At 40.5% G+C, this 25,739-nt stretch overlaps 1 protein-coding gene, 1 long non-coding RNA gene and 1 pseudogene across 6 annotated transcripts in view; 1 reads left to right on the forward strand and 2 right to left on the reverse strand.

The window, feature by feature from the left end:
• The window catches only part of LOC311618097, a 39,393-nt gene extending 37,797 nt beyond the window's left edge, over nt 1-1,596 (reverse strand). For all 4 annotated transcript variants that reach the window (XR_014794230.1, XR_014794231.1, XR_014794232.1 and 1 more), the window contains exon 1: nt 1,513-1,596. This is a non-coding gene — a long non-coding RNA (uncharacterized lncRNA). The remainder of the gene's footprint in view (nt 1-1,512) is intronic.
• An 11,287-nt stretch (nt 1,597-12,883) lies between these two features.
• LOC311609996 (large ribosomal subunit protein uL30-like) lies at nt 12,884-13,736 on the forward strand (annotated as a pseudogene). Its single transcript has one exon. The product of its transcript is annotated as a large ribosomal subunit protein uL30-like (transcript).
• A 2,261-nt stretch (nt 13,737-15,997) lies between these two features.
• Nucleotides 15,998-25,739, reverse strand: part of LOC311617982 (uncharacterized protein) — a 30,570-nt gene continuing 20,828 nt past the window's right edge. Inside the window, exons 6-8 of the mRNA XM_084875123.1 lie at nt 22,075-22,181; nt 18,274-18,364; nt 15,998-16,314 (exon numbers count right to left, since the gene is read on the reverse strand). Of these exons, the coding sequence (XP_084731249.1) occupies nt 16,198-16,314; nt 18,274-18,364; nt 22,075-22,181 (315 nt within the window). The 3' untranslated portion in view covers nt 15,998-16,197. The remainder of the gene's footprint in view (nt 16,315-18,273; nt 18,365-22,074; nt 22,182-25,739) is intronic.

A 25,739-nucleotide genomic window follows, 5' to 3' on the forward strand; every position in this document is an offset into this window, starting at 1 on the left:
CAGAGGAGGAAGGCTACAGCCTCATCATCCCACTGGCCTGGATTCTTTTCTTACTGACTCTTCTTAAACTTCTCATTTCTCCCTCCTATTGTCTCTTTTCCTGGCTCAGCCTTTTAAAAATTTCTCTTGCACACATTCTTTCATTTTTTTAAAAAAAAGTATTTTATTTTCTGCTCTCCTTTTAAAACTTTTTTTTCTATCCCTTTTCCCTCACTCTTGTTATTCTTCCCTCCCCTTCCCTTCTCCACTCTATTCCATCCCATCCCATCCCTTCTTTTACCATTTACTGACCACTTTTAACATTTTTCATTTCTTTCCTTTTCTAACTCTCTATTTTTACTATTTACTGGTTTCTCCTTTTTCAAATAAGTTCTATATGCCTGTGCATGTGTCTATTTATCCATACACCTACCTAGCTATCTTTATTGTATTTTTTATTAACTTAAAAAAAAATCTTATCCCCTTCACACACAATTGCATTTGGCTTCCTTATTGGCTTCTCCCTCTCACACAATTTTTCTCTCTCCTTTATGTAACACTTTTCCTATTGACTCATAATTTATAAACTTTTCTTTCCTCTTTATTTCCTACTTCTGTTCCATCATCCTTCTTCCCATCTTTCTCCTACCCTCCCTCACTCCCCACATTCCTTCTTTCCTTATCTTTACCTCTGCCCTCCCATCCCCTTTCCTTCCTTCCCACCTTAATTTTTTCTTCACTTCCTCCCTCAGACCTGCTTTACTCCCTCTCCCATTTCTTCCTTCTTCCCTTTCTCCTTTTAAGCTCTACCAGCTCCCCCTTTAAAACCTTTCTTCCCTCCCTCTTTCTCTCTCACCCACATTCTTCTCTATTTACTTCCACTGTTTTAATATCTATCTATCTACCTGCCTAATGATTCACTATAATTAATCTTTTTCTTTTCTGACTCCTTTTATTTTTTTAAAATTTCTTTATTGATTAAGGTATCACATATTTGTCTTCAACCCCCCTTTCTAATCCCCCTCCTTCTCCCCCTCATGCTCCCACCCCCTATTGTCCTTGATCACTGGTTATGCTCATATGTGTGCACTTAAGTCCTTTGGTTGATCTCTCCCTTTTATCCCCACCCTCCTTCTGAGGTCCAGCAGTCTGACCCATGGCTCCTTGTCTCTGGGTCTGTTCTTGTTCATCAGCCTATGTTGTTCACCATTTCCCCTAGATAAGTGACTCCTACTTTTAAAATCTGTCCCCAGTACACAATTATACTTGATTTTCATTATAGCTCCTACAGTTCACTCACACATTCTTTCCTTCCTTAGCCCGGCTCTCTACTGGCTCCTCCTTTATAAATTCCTTCCTTCCTTTCTTTCCCCCTCCTCCCCTCCTCCCTCACTCTTTATGCTTTTTACAGGCAAATTAAAAATAATTTCTTCTCTCTTTCTATGCTTTTCGTATTTAGTACTGACCTCTCCATTTAAAAGTCACACTGAATAAAAATACATTTTTTAAAAATCACCCTGTACTTAATCTTACCAACTCCTTTTAAACGCCCCTCCTCACATTGTTTCTTCTTTTTATTTGGCAGTTTTCCTGGCCTCGCCCATTTTAGCATCTTCTCTTTCCCGGTTTCTGTTCCCCCCCTCCCTCCCCCCAGTGAAACTCAAGGCCCCATCCCTCCCCCTCCCTCCCCCTCCCCTCACTCCATCCCCGGGTCTGTCCCGCTAACTCCTCTCCCTCCCCCTTTCCCGGTGAGCCCGAACCCCTGCCTCCCTGCCTCCCTCCCTGTTACCGCCTCGCCCGCCGTGTCCACTGGCTTCTCTTTAAACTCCCCCTCCCCTCGGGGGACGGGTTCGAGCCCCCTGTGCGCTCTGGACGGTAAAGCCGCCGTTCGGGGCGCGAACCCGGCCAGGGCCCGCCCGCCTGGCCTTCCGACCCCCACCCCCAACCCAACCCCAACCCCAGATCCCGGCCAACAAACTGCCCTTCCCGGCAGCACCCTAACCGCCGGGTCTTTGGGGCTCAGCGCTCCGGGGAGCGACAGGGGCTCCCTCCTCAGGGTCCGTCTCCGCCCGCTGAGCCCCGCCCCCTCCCCTCCCTCCCGCGGCGCCCGGCCCCGCCCCCTCCCCTCCCTCCCGCGGCGCCCGGCCCCGCCCCCCCCCCCCCCCCGCCGGCACCTCCGCTAACGGCCGCGGGGCTCCGCCCCCTCCGCGTCTGGGCGGGGCTCCCCTCCGCGCCGCCTGCGGCCCCGCCCTCCCGGTACCTGCGGCCCCAGTGGTGGGCACCCTCCCTCCGCAGCCCGCGTTCCTTCCCTTCCCCATCCCTGCCTGCTTTTCTCTTCTCTCTGCAGCTCTGTCTCCTCCGGCCTTCCACCTGCAGGCCTGCTTCCTCTCCCTCCCCTTCCTACTTACCCAGCTCACCTTTTATTCCATGCACTAGGCCTCTTTAAAAATGTTTTTCATTTCTTCTTTCTCTTTCTATTTCCCTTTTATGAACTGACATTTCACTGGGTTCCTCTTTTTTTTTTTTTGGAGGGGCGGTGGTTCCTCTTTTTAAAAATAAGTTCTATCATCTATCCATCCATCAACCTACCCAGCCATTATCATCTATCACCTATCTATATTCTATTGATACTTTATATACCTACCTGTGTACTGAACTTCCTATTCAGCTATCACCCATCCATCTATCTTATTGCACGGTAATTTTTAAAAAATATATATTTTATTGATTTTATACAGAGAGAAAGGGAGAGAGATAGTTAGAAACATCGATGAGAGAGAGTCATAGATCAGCTGCCTCTTGCACACCCCCCACTGGGGATATGTCCGCAACCAAGGTACATGCCCTTGGCCGGAATCGAACCCAGGACCTTTCAGTCCCCAAGCCGACGCTCTATCCATTGAGCCAAACCGGTCCTGGCTGCGCTGTAAATTTTTTAATCGTTATTGTTCAGATTATTACAGTTGTTCCTCTTTTTCCCCCTATAGCTCCCCTCCTCCCGGTTCCCCATGCACTCTGGGCTTTCCAGCCTCCCCCCCCCCCCCCCACACACACACACTGACCTCATCCATAGATGTAAGCTCTTTTAATTTATTTTTTAAATATATTTTATTGATTTTTTTACAGAGAGGAAGGGAGAGAGATAGAGAGCTAGAAACGTTGATGAGAGAGAAACATCGACCAGCCACCTCTTGCACACCCCCTACTGAGGATGTGCCCCCAACATGCCCTTGATCGGAATCGGAACCCGGGACCTTTCAGTCCACAGACTGATGCTCTACCATTGAACCAAACTGGTTTCGGCTAGATGTAAGCTCTATGTCCAATCTCTTATTGTTCAGATTATTGCAGGTGTTCCTCTCCCCCCGCCCCCCCATAGCTCCCCTCCACCTGGTTCCCCACCCCACCTCATGCCCTTATCCCCTGCCACTATCTTAATCCATAGGTGTAAGACTTTTGTTTATTCCTAGGTATCTTAATTTTTTTGGTGCGATGGTAAATGGTATTGCTTTTTTTAGTCTCTGTTTCTGTAAGTTCACTATTGGTGTATAGAAATGCCATAGATTTCTTGGCGTTAATTTTGTATCCTGCTACATTGCCGAATTCATTTATTAAATCTATTAGTTTTTTGATGGAGTCTTTGGGTTTTTTATGAAGAATATCATGTCATCTGCAAATAAGGACAATTTTACTTCTTCTTTTCCAATTTGGATGCCTTTTATTTCTTCTTCCTGTCTAATTGCAATGGCTAGTACTTCCAGTACTATGTCAAACAGGAGTGGTGAGAGTGGGCATCCCTGTCTTGTTCAATAGGTGTAAGACTTTTGTCCAATCTCTTCCCGCACTCCTCAGACTCCTTCCCCTGAGAACTGTCAATCCACTCCCTTCCTATGTCCCTGGTTCTATTATATTCACCAATCCATTCTGTTCTTCAGATTTACACCAACCAAGCTGTTTTACTATATTTTTAAAAAGACTTACAGATTGTACTTAATTCCTTACTTGTTCCTGCTTTTCAATTCTCTCTCTCTGCTTTTACTTTTTTCATACTCTCCTATCCCTTTTAAACATGTTTTTACTTCTCCCCCTTCTTTTATTCCTTTTCTCCATGTTTTTAAAAACATTTTTCTTCTATTATTTATCATTTGTCAGCTTTATTTTACAGTCTTTTCTTTTCTTTTATTTTTCCTCAAATGTCTTTTTAAAACTGCCCCCATCCCCTAAATTGTACTTTATTTATTTATTTATATATATATATATTATTGGTTTTTTACAGAGAGGAAGAGAGAGAGACAGAGAGTTAGAAACATCCATGAGTGAGAGACATGGATCAGCTGCCTCTTGCACACCCCCTACTGGGGATGTGCCCGAAACCAAGGTACATGCCCTTGACTGGAATCGAACCTGGGACCTTTCAGTCCTCAGGCCGACGCTCTATCCAATGAGCCAAACCGGTCTCGGCCTAAATTATACTTTAATTTCTCATTGGTTTCTCCTTTTCAAACCTCTTTTACACAATCACATTCTCTCTTTTTTTCTTTCACTTTTTCCAACTGTCTTTTAAAATACAATGGTAAATTCCACAGCTTATTATGCTAAAAATAAAGTAAGCAGATATAAAATAGCCCTCACTGGTTTGGCTCAGTGCATGGAGCATCTCGATGCCTGCAGACTGAAGAGTCCCCAGGTCCAATCCTGGTCAGCAGGCTCAATCCCCATTAGGGGGCATGCAGGAGACAGCTGATCGATGTTTCTCTCTCATCGATGTTTCTAACTTTCTTTTCCCTCTCCCTTCCTCTCTGTAAAAAGTCAATAAAATATATTTTTAAAATATTAGATATAAACTATAATTAGAAATACACATCCTCATATATAAAAAGCCAAGGACCATCATGACTAAAACAACTGGACGGACAACTGAACACAGGCTGCATGGGTCAACAAGACTGGCAGGGAGGTTATGTGGGGGGACAGTTGAGGGCTATCAGGCCAGCAGGCAGTGGTGGTTAGGAGTGATCAGGCAGGTGAGCAGTTAGTAACCAGCGGTCCCAGATTGTGAGAGGGATGCCTGACTCCCAGGAATCAGGACTAAACCAACAGTCCAACATCCCCTGAGGGGTCCCAGATTGAAGAGTGTGCAGGCTGGGCTGAGGGCCTTCCCTCTGTGCACGAATTTCATGCACCAGGCCTCTAGTATATATATAAAATACTCATTATGCTGTATGCCTCTGCACAGGCTGTTGCCTCTACCAAGACCATCTTTCCTTATCCTATATCTAATCTAATATGTCTCTGCTTGGGCCACATATTTTAAATCCTTCTTACCTATTTCCCAGTTTAAGGTGGAAAGGGTCAGATCCAGAAACCTGTTGCTATGTTCTGAATAAAATCACATTTCCCATTTGTAATAAAAATAATGAATGAATAAATAAATAAATAAATCCTATATAATAAAACCCTAATATGCAAATCGACTCAACAGTGAAACAACCAGTCACCATGACGTGCACTGACCACCAGAGGAAAGATGCTCAATGCAGGAGCTGCCCCTGGTGGTCAGTGCGCTCCCACGAGGGGGTGAGGGGCATTGCTCAGCCAGAAGCTGGGCTCACAGGTGGTGCAGTGGTGGGAGCCTCTCCTGCCACTGAGGCAGCCAACGACCCCTGGTGAACATCCCCTGAGGCATCCCGGACTGTGAGAGGGTGCAGCCGGGCTGAGGGACCCCGTCCCCCACTCCAGTGCACGAATGTTGTGTACCGGGACGTTCCTCCTTACAGTTAAGATTCTTTAGGATGAAACCAAGTGTTTGATTTTTGTGTCTACAGTGTCAGAGTGCTAAATATACTAGTACAGTGTGAGCTTAATACATGCTTGTATGATTAGTTAGTGCAATAGTTGCATGGCTGTAAATTCATCAATATAAAATACAATATCTACTGATTATGAAGTTTTCATGAAATTCTGCAATGTTTAAGCTGTGGTATCCCCAAATAAGACCTCAAGGGCATCTGCATTTGTAGAGGGGATTGGAGGTTAGATGAGAGAAAGAGGTGACAAAAGTTGGTGAAGTTGAAGAATTTTAAAGGAACATGGGCAGAAAAAAGTTCCAATGCCCTAATAAGCAACTTTATTTTCTGTTTCTATTAAATTTGTCATATATTTTATGAGGTAAAGGACATTTACTGTAATCTTAATGTTTTTAGTGTTTATTTTATGTAATGCTAATTGAAAAAAATGTTTTTCTTTTTGTTTTATGTATTTTTCATTTGGTTGCTGAAATATGAATATATTTTATTTACTACCCTTCTACCCCTGAACCTTCTGAGACACATGACATGGACATTAGTGGGTAGAGAGGGTCACTGAGACTAAGGAGCAACAAACAGCAAGAAGTGAAAAACTTCCAACACCAAAAATTTTCCTAAAATAAGAACCTAGTCAAAGCTGGTTTGGCTCAATGGATAGAGAGTCGGCCTGCAGACTGAAAGGTCCCAGGTTCGATTCTGGTCAAGGGCATGTACCGTGGTTGCGGGCACATCCCCAGTAGGGGGTGTGCAAGAGGCAGCTGATCAATGTCTCTCGCTCATCGATGTTTCTAACTTTCTATCCCCCTCCCTTCCGCTCTGTAAAAAATCAATAAAATATATTTTAAAAAATAAATAAGAACCTATCTTAAGCACACACACACACACACACACACACACACACACACACAAATACATACTTCAAAAAGAGAGAGGGAGAGTTAGAAACATCAATGGTGAGGGAGAATCATTGTCCCGGCCTGCGGGACAACAACGGGGGCACGCAGGAACCACCTAAGAGAATGAGACAAACAAGGAACGCGAAAGAATGGGAGCAAGACAAGGTTCTGATCAAGCTCCGATTTTATTCTCTGAAATGGCTGTATTTATACAGCAGAGACAAAGGGGGGCAGGGCCGCCCATGCAGAGGGGTCCCTGGCAGTGTCCATGGGGGAGGATCAGGAAGGGGAAGTTGCAAAGATGTTAACATTCCAAGGTGCAACATTCCAAGGCTGGGCTATCTAGGGGGGAGGATCAGGAAGGGGAAGAGGCAGGAAGACAGGAGATGCTAAGCTGCAGGTTAATCTTTATCTTCTGGCCAAGCCCTCAGGGCACCGCATAACTTCTGCTAGAAGGAACTTAATTCTATTTCCTTAAGACTGAGTTGCTTGCCTCAACTCTGCTGGCTCCCAACATCTCCTCCCTTTGTCTTAATTGAGGGTGGGCCTTAACCGATTGGGGGAGTAGTGACCTGGTTCCTCCCGTGGGCTTCCCAGGCCCACCAGTGTTAGTGGCTCTTGGTATCTTTTGGGGAGGAGAGGCAGAGCCGATTGGATTTGTATTGATACCAACCTCTATGCAAACCAGGTATGCTCACAGGGAAATCCAGAGGGGGTCGAAATTTTCCCATGACCTTCCCTTGGGAAGAGGGGGTCGGAAAATTTTTTTGACCTTCCCTTGCAATGCTTTGCTCTGCACCCATATCGGTACCCATACCTTTCTCCTTGGTGAGGAGTAGGTAAGCATCCCTCTGGTCATCATGCTGTCCCCGCAGGGAGGGAGCGATGGTAAAGTTCATAATCTTGCTCATGGTCAGCTACGGCTAAACGGTGGTAATGTACCTGGATGGGTTTGGCCAAGATGCTGTCAATATGTTGTTTTACAAAATCTATTAACCTCCGAAAAGCCCAGGGGCCAAAGGATAGGATTAATAAGAAACCTATGAGGGGGCCCAGGATGGGGAGAAGGTAGGGGAGAAGTCCGTTTAGTCCGCTCCAGAGAGGGTTCTCGAACAGTTCTTTCCACTGCTTTCTTGTCTCGGTCGATTCCGGCCTTGTTGGCGTAGAAACAGCAACGTTCCTGTAGGGCTAAGCATATCTCTCCCTGCTCTGCTCTGAGTAAGTCTAACCTGCTCCTATTTTGTAGAACAACTTCAGCTAAGGAGTCAATTTGGTCTTGGAGATCATTAATGATACTAGAGAGGCCTTGGACATCATTGATTACTTGATTAGATAACTTAGTATAAGAATGTACAATCACTCCTAGCCCCGCATTATTACTGAATCTGATAAAACTCTTTCCTGGTTTATGCTTCCTTCTACCTAGCTGACTTGGTGGAGGCTATTGTACAGGAGGCCTGATGCCTTTCGCCTGCTGTACGATCTGCATCATAATTTAAAAAATTTTAAAGTATAAAAAGTATGACTGAGCTTCTCTTGAGGTGACACATATCTGTCTCCTCCTTTTTTGTTTTTAAAATGATCTTAAGAGTACGAATGGCTCTTTCTACCACTGAGTGACATTTATTTTACCAGGTTTGATTAGGTTTAAGTCCTCGGGAATTTATTCCTAAGGTTGGTATAGGAAGTTGGATAATATTTTGAGGACATTGTTTCTAATATGGAAATTGCCATTCTCAAATAACATTTTATAGACAGAATTAAATGAAAAGTTTCTCTGAATCAATGTGCCTTATAGTAGCTGTTTTAATAATTTTTGCTATATTTACCATATAAGTACTATTACTATAGATTGAAGGGCTCCATAAAGTAAAATCTGTTAAGGCATAAGTAAGAGTTTGTATTTCTATTGAAATATAAGAGGTTTGAAGGACCTTTGCTCCTCTGCTGTAGTATATCTAGCCTTTCTAGAACTGGATCTATCTGTAAAAATGGTTAATACCTGAGATAAAAAATTTCTTTTAATGTGGTTGTTAATACTATTCTCTGTGTTAGATATAAATTAAGCCCCTAAGCTAGGGTTCCCGGTAGAATATAGAAGGGTGTGTATACCGATCTTCCTTGCCCTTGGTCCTGGGCAACCTGTAGCAATGCACAGGTGCTGACTGCTATCATGGCAAGGTATCTTTACTTTAAAAATAAAGCAACTTTATTTCTGAATTCACAAGCCACAAATGTTGCCTTGCCTTTAGCTTAATTAAAATGTAGGCGGCCATATACAGTTAGGATTCAATTATTTATAAAACATTGGCTTCTTATGTAACTTAATTTATATGACATTGATTATATTGTAAAAGCTAATTTATAAAGTAACTTAAGTAGGTATTTTTAATTTAAAATAATAATGGCAAAGATTTTATTGGTCTGATCCAAAAGTATGGCTTTTATTTTTCTTGAAATTCTATTGCTGTTGAAAAATTTGGCTATATTTAGGAAATATATTGTCCTTGCCTTTCCCACAGGTGAAAACCTTCATAATATTTAATATATACCTATTAATTTTTATTTGATGAGGCTTTCCATGCAATTTCAAGTATATTAGATCTGTTTTAAAAAGTTTTCCTATAAGAAGAGAGAATAAATTTCTTGTATTACTCCGGGCCCTTGGGGCTTTCCTAGAATCATCTCTGTTAAGGCCTTGAAATTTTAACATGGAAAAAACCATCAAATAAATATCTACATCTTAAAGATATCAATTAGATTTAGACTAGTATTTGTATGGAAAAATTTTTGGTGGAGATCACAGAATTAATCCTCTTTTTAATTAGATCAATAATAAGCAATTTATTTTGAATTCCTAATTATTAGAGGAAATATAATATTTTATTTTCTTAAAAATAAGTTCTTATGCTTCAAGTACCTAATCACTACAACTCTACAATTTCTCCTAATTTAATTTGAACTTTGAATTTTTAAAGCTGGCAAGTCAAATATATTTAGTAGTTCTTAGATTAATAACACTTTATGTTAATCAGCTTAACAATAACCCACAACCTTAGAACCAACTAACACTTTATATTTCTAAGAAAAATACAAGACATAATCAATTAATAGATTCAATTCTGTCCTCTAGGTTTTTTATGAGGCAAATTTGAGCTTTAATTTTTATTTGCCAGTAGCTCTGGGAAACTAGGTTTTGTTTATTCGTTAAGGATGGCTACTGGCAGTACACTATCTTAACTGTCTGCTGGGGGAAGGGCCTTCACCCTTTCTTCCCTCTACAAGGGATGTAGCCAGTTATCTGGACTACTTAGATCTTTAAAGTATTTACTTTTGGATAAATTCTATGACAGAGACAAATTTACCTATTTTCTTGAAGGCCTTAAAAATTGACTTTTTAATAAGGTTCACTAGCATTTTGAAAACTATTTATTATGGAAATGCAAGTCTTGTTGCTGGAATTAGCTTGAATTTCTTTCAAGAAGATTTTTTAGCTGTTTTTCTCAGGAAAAAGAATCAGTTCTGGGTTTTTCATTTCTGTAGCCCTTGTAAAAAGTTAAGGCTAGTTCAAGACTTATCTAATATCCGAAATCGGACGTGCACGCACTTAGTCTTATACTAGCTTTCTCTTTACACGTGCACAGATATCCCAGACGCATTTCTAAATTTTTTAAAACTTTTTTTATGGCGAGAAAGGAAATTTTTAATTTAATATACTAGGAGAGCGGGCTTCTATATTGGATCGCCTCATGTCTCTCCCTTCCCCCACATTCTGCTTACTTCAGGGGAAGCATCAGCAACAGATCTGGCTGAATTTCTCTTCATGCTTTAAAGATAGACAGATCTCAATTTTTTTCTTTTTTTCTTTTTGGCTTTCTGAAATAATAATTAATACCCAATTTGGCCAAGATTTGCATTTCCCTGTGAGTTTTCTTATAATTTTTAAACAAGGCATTAAGTCAGAGGTAGTTTCAGCAGTGGAGTTCCACTTATTATAGATTTTAAATTCCATACATATACTAAGATTCTAATTTCAACAAAAAACAACATTATTTTGTGATCACATAGACTTCAACATTCACTCTAAAGAGCACTTTCATTTCTAAGATCCTTTTTTTTTTTTTTTCTATCCTTAATTCCTCGTGTCTGAGGGGACTCCCTGAGTCCGTTTTCTAAGACTCTTTTTTCTTAACCCTTACTCCTCGCGTTCTGAGGGAAATCTTGACACCATCAAGGAACATTTCATGACAACTCAAGGAATTCCCCATTATTGGTCGATTGGATGGTTCTCAAGGAGATCCCTTCTCCACGTAAGCCTCCGGGACGTATAAACCCCGTGCCGGGTCAGCTTGAATTTTCTCGTCAACCCAGGAATTCAGGCGGAATTACTCTCTTTTCGACTCTACCCTTTACTCCCTTGCTTGCGTGAAACAGTCGGTAGGTATAATCCGCCTACACGGATCCTCACAGACAGGGAGACCCCGTTTGCCCTCCTCAGGCGCGCAGGTCGCCCCGTGGTTGAGTCTGTGAGGTTTGACGACCTTTTGTTCAAAGCAAGCTCAAGGTTTTAAGAGTAGATCTAATTGGAGAGAATTCTGGCCAAGAAAACCGGGAGACGGTACTAGTTCAAGTGATTCGGAGTTCTCACAGCCAAAAGTGGGTACCTTTCACTCTTCCCCAGATTGGCAAGTGAGTGCTTATTAGTGGACAGAAAGGAATCGACCGAGAGAACCAATAATTACAATCGAGCAAAAAAGGGGTGAAATGTTCTGAAATCTTGTTTGAAAAATCATCTACCTACCTTTACTCCGGATCTGTCTCACGGCGGGCGTGACCGTGGCGATCCAATGCTGAGTCTTCACTCGCGGGTCCTCGCGGCGACTCTGGGGGGTGCCTGGCCAGGGCTTCTCCGGTAGATGTTCTCGTCAGCGGTCCTCAAGAGCACTCCACGTTGGGCGCCATTTTGTCCCGGCCTGCGGGACAACAACGGGGGCACGCAGGAACCACCTAAGAGAATGAGGCAAACAAGGAACGCGAAAGAATGGGAGCAAGACAAGGTTCTGATCAAGCTCCGATTTTATTCTCTGAAATGGCTGTATTTATACAGCAGAGACAAAGGGGGGCAGGGTTGCCTATGCAGGGGGGTCTTTGGTAACTGGCAACACAGGATTGGCTAACTGCCAGGGGGCAGTGTGACATTCCAAGGTGCAACATTCCAAGGCTGGGCCATCTAGGGGAGAGGATCAGGAAGGGGAAGAGGCAGGAAGACAGGAGATGCTAAGCTGCAGGTTATCTTATCTTCTGGCCAAGCCCTCAGGGCACCACATAACTTCTGCTAGAAGGAACTTAATTCTATTTCCTTAAGACTGAGTTGCTTGCCTCAACTCTGCTGGCTCCCAACAAATCATCATTGATCAGCTGCCTCCTGCAAGCCCCCTACTGGGGATCGAGCCTAAAACCTGAGCATGTGCCTGACCAGGAATTAAACGGTGACCTGGTTCATAGGTTGACACTCAATCACTGAGCCATGCTGGCCTGGCAGAAACTAGCTTTTATAACTACAGTAATTGTCTCTAGATAAATATATAGACATTAAAATATACAGTTAAACAACTTTAACTTGCAGAACATTAACACTGGTATAGGGATATCTCCTAAATATACTATTGTTCTAATATTTGCCTCGGGCATTTATTTAAAAATGTTAGTATATACAAGTTCACACAAAATATTTTCCAATATTTTAATCTACTTATACCTTTTTGCCACTCCATTAACTAAAGATCCACAGCTCATTTTGACATGTCTAAAATCACAGCAGTGACATGTGATTTAAACAATTGCGCATTATTTCTGTAATTTTAATCACATATCTATGGTAAACACTAATAATCTATATTTTTTACTGTATTCCACTGACGGGTAAATTCTTATTTTTGTTTTACAGATGAGGGGCTGAATGATTCGAAACTAGGTTTACAAATAGGTTTCTTCCCTCAGGGTCCTGAGTATTGCTACTGTTCTCTACTCTCTGGCCTGTCCAGGGCATTCTACCCAGAATGGGAATTCTGGCATTCCCTAAGAGCCATAGCTGCATACTTTGCTTTAGAGGTCTATGCTTCTGAGAAACATTTAAATAAACACTAGGGCAATTGGGATTTAGAGTTTAGGAAATACTTTCTTAAGAATAGGTAAAACAGTCTTTTCCGGCTGGAACCATGGAGGGTGCAGAAGAGAAGAAGAAGAAGAAGGTTCCTGCTGTGCCAGAAACCCTCAAGAAAAAGCGAAGGAATTTCGCAGAGCTGAAGATCAAGCGCCTGAGAAAGAAGTTTGCCCAAAAGATGCTTCGAAAGGTAAGAAGGAAGAAGGAAGCTCATCTATGAGAAAGCGAAGCACTATCACAAGGAATACAGGCAGATGTACAGGACAGAGATTCGCATGGTTAGGATGGCAAGAAAGGCCGGCAATTTCTACGTACCTGCCGAACCCAAATTGGCATTTGTCATCAGGATCAGAGGTGTCAATGGTGTGAGCCCAAAGGTCCGAAAGGTGCTGCAGCTTCTCCGCCTTCGCCAGATCTTCAACGGCACCTTTGTCAAGCTCAACAAGGCCTCCATCAACATGCTGAGGAGTGTGGAGCCTTACATTGCTTGGGGGTACCCAAATCTGAAGTCGGTGAATTAATTGATCTACAAGCGTGGTTATGGCAAAATCAACAAAAAACGAATTGCCCTGACAGATAATGCATTGATTGCTTGATCTCTTGGTAAATATGGCATCATCTGCATGGAAGATCTGATCCATGAGATCTACACTGTTGGAAAGCACTTCAAAGAAGTGAACAACTTCCTGTGGCCCTTCAAGTTATCCTCTCCTCGGGGTGGCATGAAGAAGAAGACCACCCATTTCGTAGAAGGTGGAGATGCTGGCAACAGGGAAGACCAGATCAACAGGCTTATTAGAAGGATGAACTAAGGTATCTACTATCGTTATTTTTGTAATCTGGTCAGTTAATAAACAGTTCTTCAAAATTGAAAAAAAAAAAAAAAAAGAATAGGTAAAGCATAAAGTGAAGTTCAGTAACTGTTACATGCTTATAATCATGTGCCATATTGCTAATAAACTCATTTTTTTCATGAATATGTATTTTATGTAATGCTCTATTTGCTACAGTTAGTATTGTTTGTTGTATGTGAACTTAAGGTGTCTGAATATGTTATCACAATAAACCAATATATTTAATCCCATATAATAAAAGCCTAATATGCTAAATGTCTGAACTTTTGACCAGTTGCTATGAAGCACACTGACCACCAGGGGGCAGATGCTCTGACCAGTAGGTTAGCTTGCTGCTAAAGTGTGACCAATCAGGACTGGGCGAGATGGGCTGGACATGCCTCGGAGCCCTCCCGCAGTCCCTCCCCGGCCCCGGTCGTGCACCAGTGGTGTCCCTTGGCCTGGCCTGCACCCTCTCACAATCTGAAACCCTTGGTGGGATGTTGGAGGACTAGTTTTGGCCCAATCCCTGCAGGCCAGGCCAAGGGAACCCACCAGTGCATGAATCTGTGCACCGGGCCTCTAGTTATGTATAAAATAATCACATGACTAACAGCTAGAAGCTATTTATGAATACTTGTAATTTTTCTCCTTTTCCGGAAATCTTTTTCCAAAATCTCAGAGATTCTGCATAACCTCCAAGAAACATCCACCAATTATTACTGAGAGATGCCAGAAGTTGTTAGTCACTTCCTAACAACTTTTGGGTGACTAGCATGGTGGTTATAATTTTATCCTGATACGCCAAAGTTGTGGGTTTGATCCCCAATCAGGGCACATATAAGAATCAACCAATGAATGCATAGATAAGTGGAGCAACATATCAACGTTTTTTCTTCTCTCTCTCTCTCTTCCCTCCTCTCTCTCAAACCAATAAATTATAAACATTATTTAAGTTTAATGAGTTAGAATGCCTGTATGAATAAGAAATTATTGGAATTCCAGCATTTTATTCTGATATTAACTATTATCCAACCCTAAATATTCAATTTATTAATATCAACAGTAAAGTTCCAAACATCTATTTTTATTTTTAGCATTTGGTTTAGCTATTGACCCATAACTTTCTTTTGAAAGTTAAAACTGACTGCTATTGCAAATTCTTTTTCATTGGCAGGTAATTTTAAAAAACACATCAACAAGTCCTTTCAACAGCTAGATCTCCAAAGGTTCTACAATTACAAAATATGTGTTAGTTTAATTTTTTTTACTTGCTTTTTTATTTATTTTTCATGCTTTTTAAACATTGAAAATATCTGCCCTCACATGCTGCTGAAGAGACAGCCAGAACCATGAGCCCGTGTCTTGTACTTTCGGGAAATAACTTGTATCACGCTATATAAACTTAAGTGTCATAGGTACCACGTGACATTTTGCAGTGTTTCAGTGCAAGTTTATAAAAGTGTGAAGCTACATTGTTGTGTGGGCAGTGTGTTAGTTTAATTTTTAAAAAATAGTTTAAGTAGAATACTAAATATGAGATTACTAGAACTAGTTGTGTTCGAGTTTTTGTTGTTGTTAATGTTTTTATTGACTTCAGAGAGAGAAAGTGACAGAGAGATCAGTGATGAGAGAGAATTATCAATCAACTGCCTCCTGCACACTTCCTTCTGTGGATTGAGCCTGAAACCTAAGCATTTGCCCTGACTAGGAACTGAGCTGTGACCTCCTGGTTCATGGCTGACAGTGAAATTCCGTGTTTACCCCAGAGCACCCGAACACAAGTGTCAGTTAGGTTCAGCTGAGAAGTAGAAGCAGCAGGAGGAGAAGGGGAAGGTGTATCCAAAAGAGCAAAGGTTGGCCCCAGCCTGCTTGGCTTACGCAGTGTTTCCCAAAGTGTGGTACGCGTACCCCCAGGGGTACGGGAAGAGTTTGGTGGGGGTACGCGTTGCACCGGAGTTTGGTGGGGATATGCACTGCATCGTGCTTAGCTGCGCCTAATTCTACATTCTCATTAGTACGAGGGTAGAGGATAGAGCATCAGTCTACAGACTAAAGGGTCCTGGGTTCAATTCCCTAGCAACTATGCTAGACCCTTCAGATAAACCTGTGTATGGGGAATCTGACAGAACTGAGATTTAATAATTAGAATACAATGTAACTTATCTTACTCTTCACACTTCTCTTAATAGAAACTACTACTAATCTTCCCCCCCCCCCCATATCTAGACTTGGTATACAGAGTTAGTGACTAAAGTAAGACATATTTATATTTGTAACAGAATAAAAGAAACTATAGGAAAACAAAAAAAATTTCAGATAAGTATTTTTATTAAATTATCACACAAATCAAAGTTGCAAATATACAAATGCAACTATTTATAAATATGTGAACATATGTACAAAGACTAGAAAGGAATATACACAAAAATATGTGTTAGGGTATTGGGGTTACGTTTCTTTTCATTATTTTGTAATATACTCAAAAACCATTATACTGCGATAGGACTATTTTAGTGCTAGAGAATCTTATACAAATGTATTTGTTCAAAAGCTTCCCTGTTAATATCCTTTTCTGGATATACATCATAGTTCAGTGGTATCTCTTCAACCCAGGAAGATAACTGTATACTAACCTGGAAAAAAAAAAAGATTATAAACAATCAGGAAAATTACAGAATAATCCTATTTTCTAAAAGAAATCATGACTAAGTAAGTTACTAAACACAAAAGATTTTTTTTTAAAGTATTTTTTTTATTGATTTCAAAGAGGAAGAGAGAGATAGAAACATCAATGTTAGAGAGAATCACTGATCGGCTGCTTCCTGCATGCCCCCCACTAGGGATTAAGCCTGCAACCAGGCATGTGCCCTGACCAGGAATCGAAATGTGACCTCCTGGTTCATAGGTCGACACTCAACCCCTGAGCCATATTAGCCAGGCAACACAACAGATTTTTATTACAATGAGCAGGATTAAGACCTACATTGTGCTACATGGACAATTCTTTTCTTTTTCTTATTCATATGAACAGTTTTTGTTGTACAAAATGGTACACGTTGCACTAAATGGTCTATGGATTCAGGAATTTAATTAACCTACTCTGAGATTTTGAAATTTTAAAGAATAAAGAAAATAGTAAATGTTTTAATGTACATAATTTAATCATCGTTACATTTAAACAAAATTCTAAAACAATGGGAATACACAGAAAACTGCTCATGTAAACAGTGTTGTTGCTAAGGGGTTGTGTAAGCAGGACTGATCTCCCTCCATACATTGAAAACGTGAGTCTCTATAACAAAGAAATTCTGGAGCCAATAATCTGTTTAAAGAAGTTTCATTAAATATGAGAGCAATAAAATTATTCAAGAATTTATATACAAGGGCTCTTGTAATTTCCAATGGTTGTCTAGATAGATTTATGTATTTAGTGTGAAAGTTGTTATTTTGGTAAAATAACTGAATTATTTCAATATATGTAGAAATTACAAACAGGAGACCACATATTTTAAAAGATTTGTTTTTGCTCTGGCTGGTGCGGCTCAGTTGGCTGGAGCACTGACCCATACACCGAAAGTTACAGGTTGGATTCCTGGTCAAGGCACATGCCTAGGTTGTGGGTTCAATCCCTGGTTGGGATGTGTGCGGGAGGCAGTCAATCGATGTTTCTCTCTCATTTCATTTTTCTCTCTCCCTTCCTCTCTCTAAAAATCAATAAAAAATAATAAAATTAAAGGCATGCTTTATGAGTATGGAAAAGGACGGTAAGATCACTCAGGAGGCAGGATCTCCTGGGGAAGAGTTGAGGGGGAAACCAGAGACTAACATCTTCTCCTCACGTGTCTATGGATTACTTTCCCATTATGGCAAACATGAATCACTTCTGTAATTTAGATGATTGACCAAAAAATTTTAAAAGATATTATTGATGATTATTTAGATTTTTTTTAAAGGGAAAAACAACAGATACTTAAATTTGGCAGTGCTTATATATAAGGAAAGCACGACCAAAGAAAAGAATAAAACTGTATTTATTAAGAAACACTATTTTTCATTTGGATCTCAAAGAGCTTTACAAACACTAATTAACCTTTGTATAGAGATCAATATATTGGGCTGAATCATATTATTAAATGTCAGCCTTATTTTATACGAAAAATCTGACTGAGCAAGAGAGGTTTGTGTAAGATTTCAAACTGATTTAGAGGCTAAACTGAGCTGCCTCCAGTCTATTTGATTCTATAACCTTGGATAACTCTGTTCCTTTTGTTCTGAGGAAAAAGTTATGATGTGGGTGTTTAAAGCCTCTTAACAAACATTTAATAGCATTTGTTATCCTAAAACTATAATGCCACAGCTGGGAAAATTGGGTGGAGAAGCAAAGGAGGTCGTATCAAGATGTGAATGGCAACTTGAGGGCTCTTGAGGCCAGTTAATCAACCACAAACCAGTTCTTAAGCCATAAATCCTTGCTATTCTTCCTATCACCTGTCATTATATTTAGACAGAACATTTCTAGAATATTGTTAACAGCTATCAGAAAAAGTAGAAGACAAGTTTTGACAATAAAAATGGGAGGAAGGCTTACATACCTGCAGACCTGAGAGAGACTCTTCAAGGCTTGGCACTGTCACCAATAATGAGCCTTGCTTCCTTACGTTATGGCTGATACATTCCCAGGCCCTGTAACACATTAAGAGCATTATGTCAGGTTTTACCAGACACTGGAAATTTCTTTAAAATGCTGATGACAAAAGGAAATGTGGCACAAGTGGTATCTCAAATGAGCAGAAATGTTTGCTTGCAGAAAACGGGACTGCAACATACTAGAAACTGGTCAATTCTTCAGTTCCTGAAGAGGCGCTGGGAAAATTGTGAAGTTACAGTTGACAAGATGTAAGGAGATCGAACTATGTAATTTAAGCTATTACAAGGCATTGTGAGTGAGGCCAAAACTCAATTTCAGAACCAATTCAGAAGTTAAAGCTGCATCAGTTAGTGGCTCTTAAATTTCTTACAAAGTGTGAAACAAAAAATGGTTCTGCTTAAGGGAACTGGGCTGAGAGAGAGAACCAAACACCAAGCAAAAACTAACACTAGCCGAAACCAGTTTGGCTTAGTGGATAGAGTGTCGGCCTGCGGACTGAAAGGTCTCAGGTTCGATTCCAGTCAAGGGCATGTACCTTGGTTGCGAGCACATTCCCAGTGGGGAGTGTGCAGGAGGCAGCTGATTGAAGATTCTCTCTCATCAATTTTTCTAACTCTCTATCCCTCTTTCTTCCTCTCTGTAAAATATTAATAAAATACTTAAAAAAAAAAACACAAACTAACACTAAATCAAAAGTGAAATCATACTTTATTTGGTTGCCATAAATATTCAATGCAAAGACTTCTGGATAATATGGCACCTGAGTTTAGTGGGACCAGCCAGGTGTAAAGCATGATGGAAAGCCATGTGCCATGGTGTGTCAGAGGGCAGTGTCTGATCAGGACTGATTTATCTTTAGTGCAGACATGAACTGGGTTTCTACGCTGAATCTTGAAAGTATATCCCACTACTAGGGACCGATGTCAGGCAAAGCAGAGATGTGCATCCCTTGCAGTGGGGCGGGTGAGCAGCTGTGTCATTTGCACTTATTTCAGTTACAGCAATGCATATGAAGTTTAGTACATTCTGGAGTTAAATAGATAAAATGATACAAATGTTTTTTTCTCAGGCTAGATCTAAAATCATGTAGCAGTGTTTGATAATAAATATCACCATGGTTGGGTTAGAGCTGTTTGTGTGTTTTTTCCAGTGGTTCCTTAAGAATGACATTTTATAAGTTTATTTGATAAGAATGAAGAAGCTAAGTATACTGGGCATGACTCTCAAAATAGCACTTAATATTTCTGATAAGCTGTCATGGTAGTAGTTATATCTGTTCCACCTACTAAAAACATAGAAGCACCTTTATTTTATTTTATTTTATTTATTAAAACATTTTTATTGATTTTAGAAAGGAAGGGAAAGACAAAGAAATAATCGATGTGAGTTAGAAGCATAGACCAGCTTCTCAGAGGTGTACACTCTCACCAGTACAGGACAACGATCACCTGAGCCAGCCAGGGCTACCGGCACTTTTTAAACCAATACTTACTTTACAATCTGGGTGTTACTCTGTAATGAGATCTAACTTATTCTAAAGCCTGAGCCTTTCCTGAAGACACATTTCTATTATTATGACATATTTCTGTTTTCTTTTACGCACTAACTCCTACAGCAGCGGTACCATTCCACTTGTCCTCAGATGTTGATTAAGATTAAAAGTCTCTGGAGGCTATATGAATTACTTTTGTGCCATCTATTCTCTTTTACTTACTACAATATAGAATTAATGAGTAAATGATCAGTTTTGTCAGAACAATTCCAATATCAGAATGATTCACCATACTTCTAACCTTTCTTCTGGGAACTGTCATTCAAGATGAAGATAAGATAATTAACTAGGAGAGTCATAAAACCCAGCTAGATTTAGAATTCACTGTGCTAGACTAATTCGGGAAAAACAACTGAACTAACCAGGTGCCAATATCTACTTAGTGAATCATGTAGAGCGTGTGAATAAATGCACCAAGAGAGTTTTGAAAATAATGCAAATATGCAGTATTTCCAGTATCAAGTTCGGCAGTAGCTTTCATCATTCCTCAGCATTCAAAATCTTTATATAATAAATCTCCAAAGAGTTTAGGGTGTTTTAAAACTTCTTATACAACATAAACCTGGTAATATTTCACTTTCCAACAATTATGTAATGTTTTGACTACTGATCAATTTAAAAAGATAGAAAGCTTGCCCTAACCGGTTTGGCTCAGTGGATAAAGTGTTGGCCTGCGGACTAAAGGGTCCCAGGTTCGATTCCAGTCAAGGGCATGTACCTTGGTTGTGGGCACATCCCTAGTAGAGGGTGTAGGGGAGGCAGCAGATTGATGTTTCTTTTTAACTCTCTATCCCTCTCCCTTCCTCTCTGTAAAAAATCAATAAAATATATATTTTTTAAAAGATAAATAGCTAATCATACTTTGTCTACTGGAAATTAAGGGCATTATAATTAAAATAACTTTGCACATATTGTGTTTCTGGTCTTTAGTCTGTGACCAAAAAAATTACCCCTCATTCTGGCTGAAGTTTGATTATATGATTAGCTTTCTATTGAAGCAGTTTCTTTTTAAACTACTTAAACTATTAATTTTGTAGTGACCTTAATCTACTAGTAATGGCTATGGATGTGTGTGTGTGTGTGTGTGTGTGTGTGTGTGTGAGAGAGAGAGAGAGAGAGAGAGAGAGAGAGAAAGAGAGAGAGAGAGAGAGAGAAAGGGTTGGTCAGGGACAGAATAAATAAGTTTAACCATTCAGAATTCCACTCATTATTAACTTTATGGTCTCTATTATTATATATGCACTTTTATTTCTCTCAGGTAATCCAAACATTTATGTAATTCCCTTTCATACCACTGGAAAGGAGCTTTTCTGTATCTAGAGTATAAATAAGAAGTCAGCAAGCCCACGTAGCCATAAAGTCAGTGTCTCAGACTACAGACTAGAGGAATTTTCTAATCAAAGGAATCTATAGGTCCTTATGGATCACAAAGCATTAAATTGTGGCAGAGGCCCTAGCTAGTTTGGCTCAATGGATAGAGCACCTGCCTGCGGGTCCCAGGTTCGATTTCGGCCAAGTGCACATGCCTGGGTTGCAGTCTTGATCCCCAGTAGGGGGCATGCAGAAGGCAGCCGATCAATGATTCTCTCTCATCATTGATGTTTCTACTTTTCTCTCCTCTTCCTTCTTCTCTAAAATCAATAAAATATTTTTTTAAAAATTGTGGCAAAAAAGTGATCGCAGGATTGGTAATTTTTCTATTGCTTGAATATTGAAATAAACTTCTATTTATTATCCCTTGAAAACATTTTTCAAGTTTGATAATCAAAATTTTGGTTAGTACTCTTATATCTTGTTTTATATTCACTTATAGGCATTAGTTAATTCCCATTCATTTTATGATAGGATAGCATCATGACATTTTTTTTAAAAGGCAAAAAACAACAAAAATGGGTCTTTATACAGAAAAAAGTACTGTATAAAGACACATTAGGAAGTGATATCTTATTTCATCCCTGATGGCTAAGCAAATACTTGGGTCATAAAATTTCATACCTGCATAAAATGAGATGCAATACTTTACCAAGTTAGACAGTTTATTTTTATTTTATACAGAACATATTTCCTTTTTAATATAATCTCACAGTTGAGGTCATTTTTAAAAAGTTTAATATGAAAACACTTCTACTTTACCAATCCCTTTTCATACTTTGCTGGATAACAACAGACTTCTTGTCTGAATAAATAACATACCTGGCCTGTTCTGCCTCATCAAGAAAATATTCGAAGACATTATTCATTATAACAACATCAGCATTTTGCAGAAGTGAATCCTGGGTACAGATGTCTGCATGAAGCACCTAAATAAGAATGAGTTCATTTAAGAGAACAAACATACCATAGCATACAATCACAGAACTATATACTGGTCAATAATGTTGTGAAGTAATATGTGAAGTTCACCCTAATTCTTAAAATGGGAGAAAGTACAGTATATTTAATATTACAATTATATTTCAGTAAAAGATATATGAATAGCATCTTTCACTTATGGGAGATAGTATCTAATAAAAATGATAAACTTGTGAAAATTTATTTGTTTAGATATAATTATTTGCATATTCGTAAGTTTGCTCTTTTGACTCCCAGTTCAGAGCTTTTTTCCACTACAGTGGTACCGCCTTTTCCGTGTTTTTGCTTTCCACAGGGTCAGTTACCAGTGGGCAACCATGGTCTGAAAATGTTAAATGGAAAATCCAAGTAATATATCATTCGTAGTGAGTTTTAAATTGTGAACTGTACAGAGCATGATGAAATTTCACACTGTCCTACTCCATCCTGCCCGGACCTGAATCATCACTCTGTCTAGCATATCCACACTACATATGCGACCCGCCCGCTGGTCACTGAGTAGGCGATCTGGTTACAGATCAGCTGTTAACCAGTGAATCACAGTGCTTGTGTTCAAGTAACCCCTTATTTTACTTAATAATGGCCCCAGCTTTGCACAGGGGCAGTATCGTAGCCAATGAGGTTATCCGAGGCACAATTCTTGGTAATTGAAAAAAATAATGGCCCCAAAGTATAAGAGTAGTCATGCTAGCAATTCAGATATGACAATAAGAAGCCAGAAAGTGCTTCCTCTGAAAAAGTGTAAGTTCTCAACTTAATAAGGAAAGAAAAAACTTTTATGTTGAGGTTCCTAAGATCTACAGTAAAGACAAATCTGTCTATGAAATTGTGAAGAAAAACAAATCCATGCTAGTTTTGCATTGTATCTCAAACTGCAAAAAAGTATGGGCCACAGTGCATGTTGAGTGGTTAGTTAATAAAGAAAAGTCACTATATTTGTGGGTAGTAGACATAGCAGAAAATGTGTTCCTATTGACAGTACTGTGTTGTGCCAGAAAGCATTGAGCCTATACAAAGACTTCAGCAAGTGATCCGTGAAACAAGTGACACCAAGCTATTTACTGCAAGTAACAGATGGTTTGGACTGAAAAATATAAAAATTACTAGAGAGATGCCATTCACATATCTTTTACTGAAATATAATTGTTCTATTTTATTATTAGTTACTAGTGCATGAAATTTGAGCATGGGTGTTGTCCCTAGGCTTGGCAGGTGACTGAAGCACAAGGCAGGTCCCAGCTGACCTCTGGGCCATGGGCAGCACCTACGCCTCCACTCACACCCACCTTGGCCTGGTGCCACTTGCTCACCTGCTCCACCATCCCATCGCAGTAATGCTCCCATCGGGGCCCATTGGGAATGGTACCACCTCCGCTGCCACCCACTGCCAGCGCCACGTCGCCAATGCCTACCATGTTCTGTGCCGCCCCCTGGTGGTCAGCACACATCATAGTGACCGGTCGAACTCCTGGTCTCTTAGTTGAACGACCACCCCAGGGGACAATTTGCTTATTAGGCTTTTATTATATAGGATTGTTATTAAGTTCTTGTGCCTAATTTATAAGTTAAACTTTATCATAGGTATATATGTACAGGAAAAAACACTATATACAGAGTTTGGTACTATCAAAATTTCAGGCATCCAGTGGGGGTCTTGGAACATACAACCCACAAGTAAGGGGAGACTATATCAGTGGTTGTGTCATCAAACTCTTGCTTCATCATCAATGAGGTTTGTACACTTAGGTAGTCAGGGTCCTCATAAATAAAATACAATAATATCTGTCCTGACTCATAGATCAAACAGGACCATAAAAACTATAAAAGTAATTTATAAATTATAATATGTTAATATACTATGTTAATTGACCTTGTCTGGCTTTTCATATAAAACACACTAGAATATATTATCTGTCCAAAAAAGCAAACAAAACTATTTAAAAACTATATACCTCACAAAGTTAACTTAGGCCACAATCATCAGGCGATATAACAAGAAGAAACATTTATTTGCTCAAGAGCAAAGCAAACAATTTTAATTTCATTTATTCATTTTTATTATTTTAATCCTCACCTGTGGACATCTTTATTGATTTTAGAAAGAGAGGAATAGGGAGAGAGAGAAACTGCTTCTCAGGAGGGGGTGCCAGATCAAGGTGGGGCACCAGTTGCTGTCATTGGGGAGAGCCTCTGGTGGTTATTAAAAATTCTTTACTCCTGCACACCGCAGTCCCTCCCGGAGCTTGCACCTGCTGCCAGTGCCAGCCCTGCTCACACCTGCTATCAGGTGCCCGGGATCAGCCCCATCTCTTGGTGCCATCAGTGGGTGTGAGCGGCAGCTGCTGGCCCCGATTGCTTCTCAGGGCTTCTCCACCTCCCCATGCTCCTGAGGGGAGATCAGGGCAGCAGATCTCATACCCACTGCTGATGCCAGCCCGGCTCACACCTGCTGCCAGTGCTGGAGCTGCTGCTTGCACCCACTGCTGGTGCCTGTGATGGCCCACATCCCACGTGGTTCAGGGTTCGAGCTCTGGAGAAGGGGTGCACTCAAATGACAGAGAAGAGACAAGAAATAATAATTTGGAAATTGGGGGGCCAGGTGGGAGCCCAACGCAAGAGGAAGGACTCCACTTGAGCTCAAGGCCTTGGCATCCTTTTATTCAGTTTGGGATACACTTATAGCCCTTAGGCAAGCAATTCTAGTAACAGATACTCTTTATTAGTAAGGATTTACATGACGGGAAATTGCATCAGCTACCATTGTCTCAACTAACTCAAGGTTCACCAGCATTCTGGGCTCCTTGTCCACACCTCTCTGCTAGTGAAGACAAGGGGAAGCTTCCAACAGGTGTCTAGTGCAGGTCTTGATCAGCCCCTGAGCGCTTCTGCACCTCCCCCTGCTCCTGAGGGGCGATTAGGGCAGTAGCCACCACTTGTACCCACTGACGGTGCTGGTCCCACTCGCACTCACTGCTGGCATCAGCCCCAATCACTCGGCACCATCAGCAGGTGAGAGCGGGGCCAGAACTATTAGCATATGGGAGCAGGGCTGCCAGCAGACAGGGGACCGGGGGCCATGGCAGGAGGGGCTGGGCAGGGGCACAGAGGATGGACCGAGACCCACCCCCGTGCCCACTGCAGCCTCGTGGCCCACAATTCCTCCTGAAAGCTTACAAAACAGAAGATAAAGAGCTATGAGCATTACTTAACCTGTTTGCTTACTTTATACATTCAGAGATTAGTTAAATACACTTCTGACCAACATCTTGAGATTCAAAAATGCTACTAGCAATATTATATGATAGCTGATATGAAGCAAACTAAGAAAAAATCCCACTTCCTAATAAAATTAGGGAGGAGAGAAATATGTGAGTGAAATATAATGATAATAATTAACCTTTATTAATGTTTTAAAATATTAAGTCAACTCAAATCTGTTTCTATACAATAGCAACTAAGAATAGATTAAAAAAGATTTTCCAACGACAATGCAGAAGAAATTGCCT

Source organism: Pipistrellus hanaki (assembly GCF_964339955.1).
Source record: "Pipistrellus hanaki genome assembly, chromosome: 1".
Lineage (NCBI taxonomy): Eukaryota > Metazoa > Chordata > Mammalia > Chiroptera > Vespertilionidae > Pipistrellus > Pipistrellus hanaki.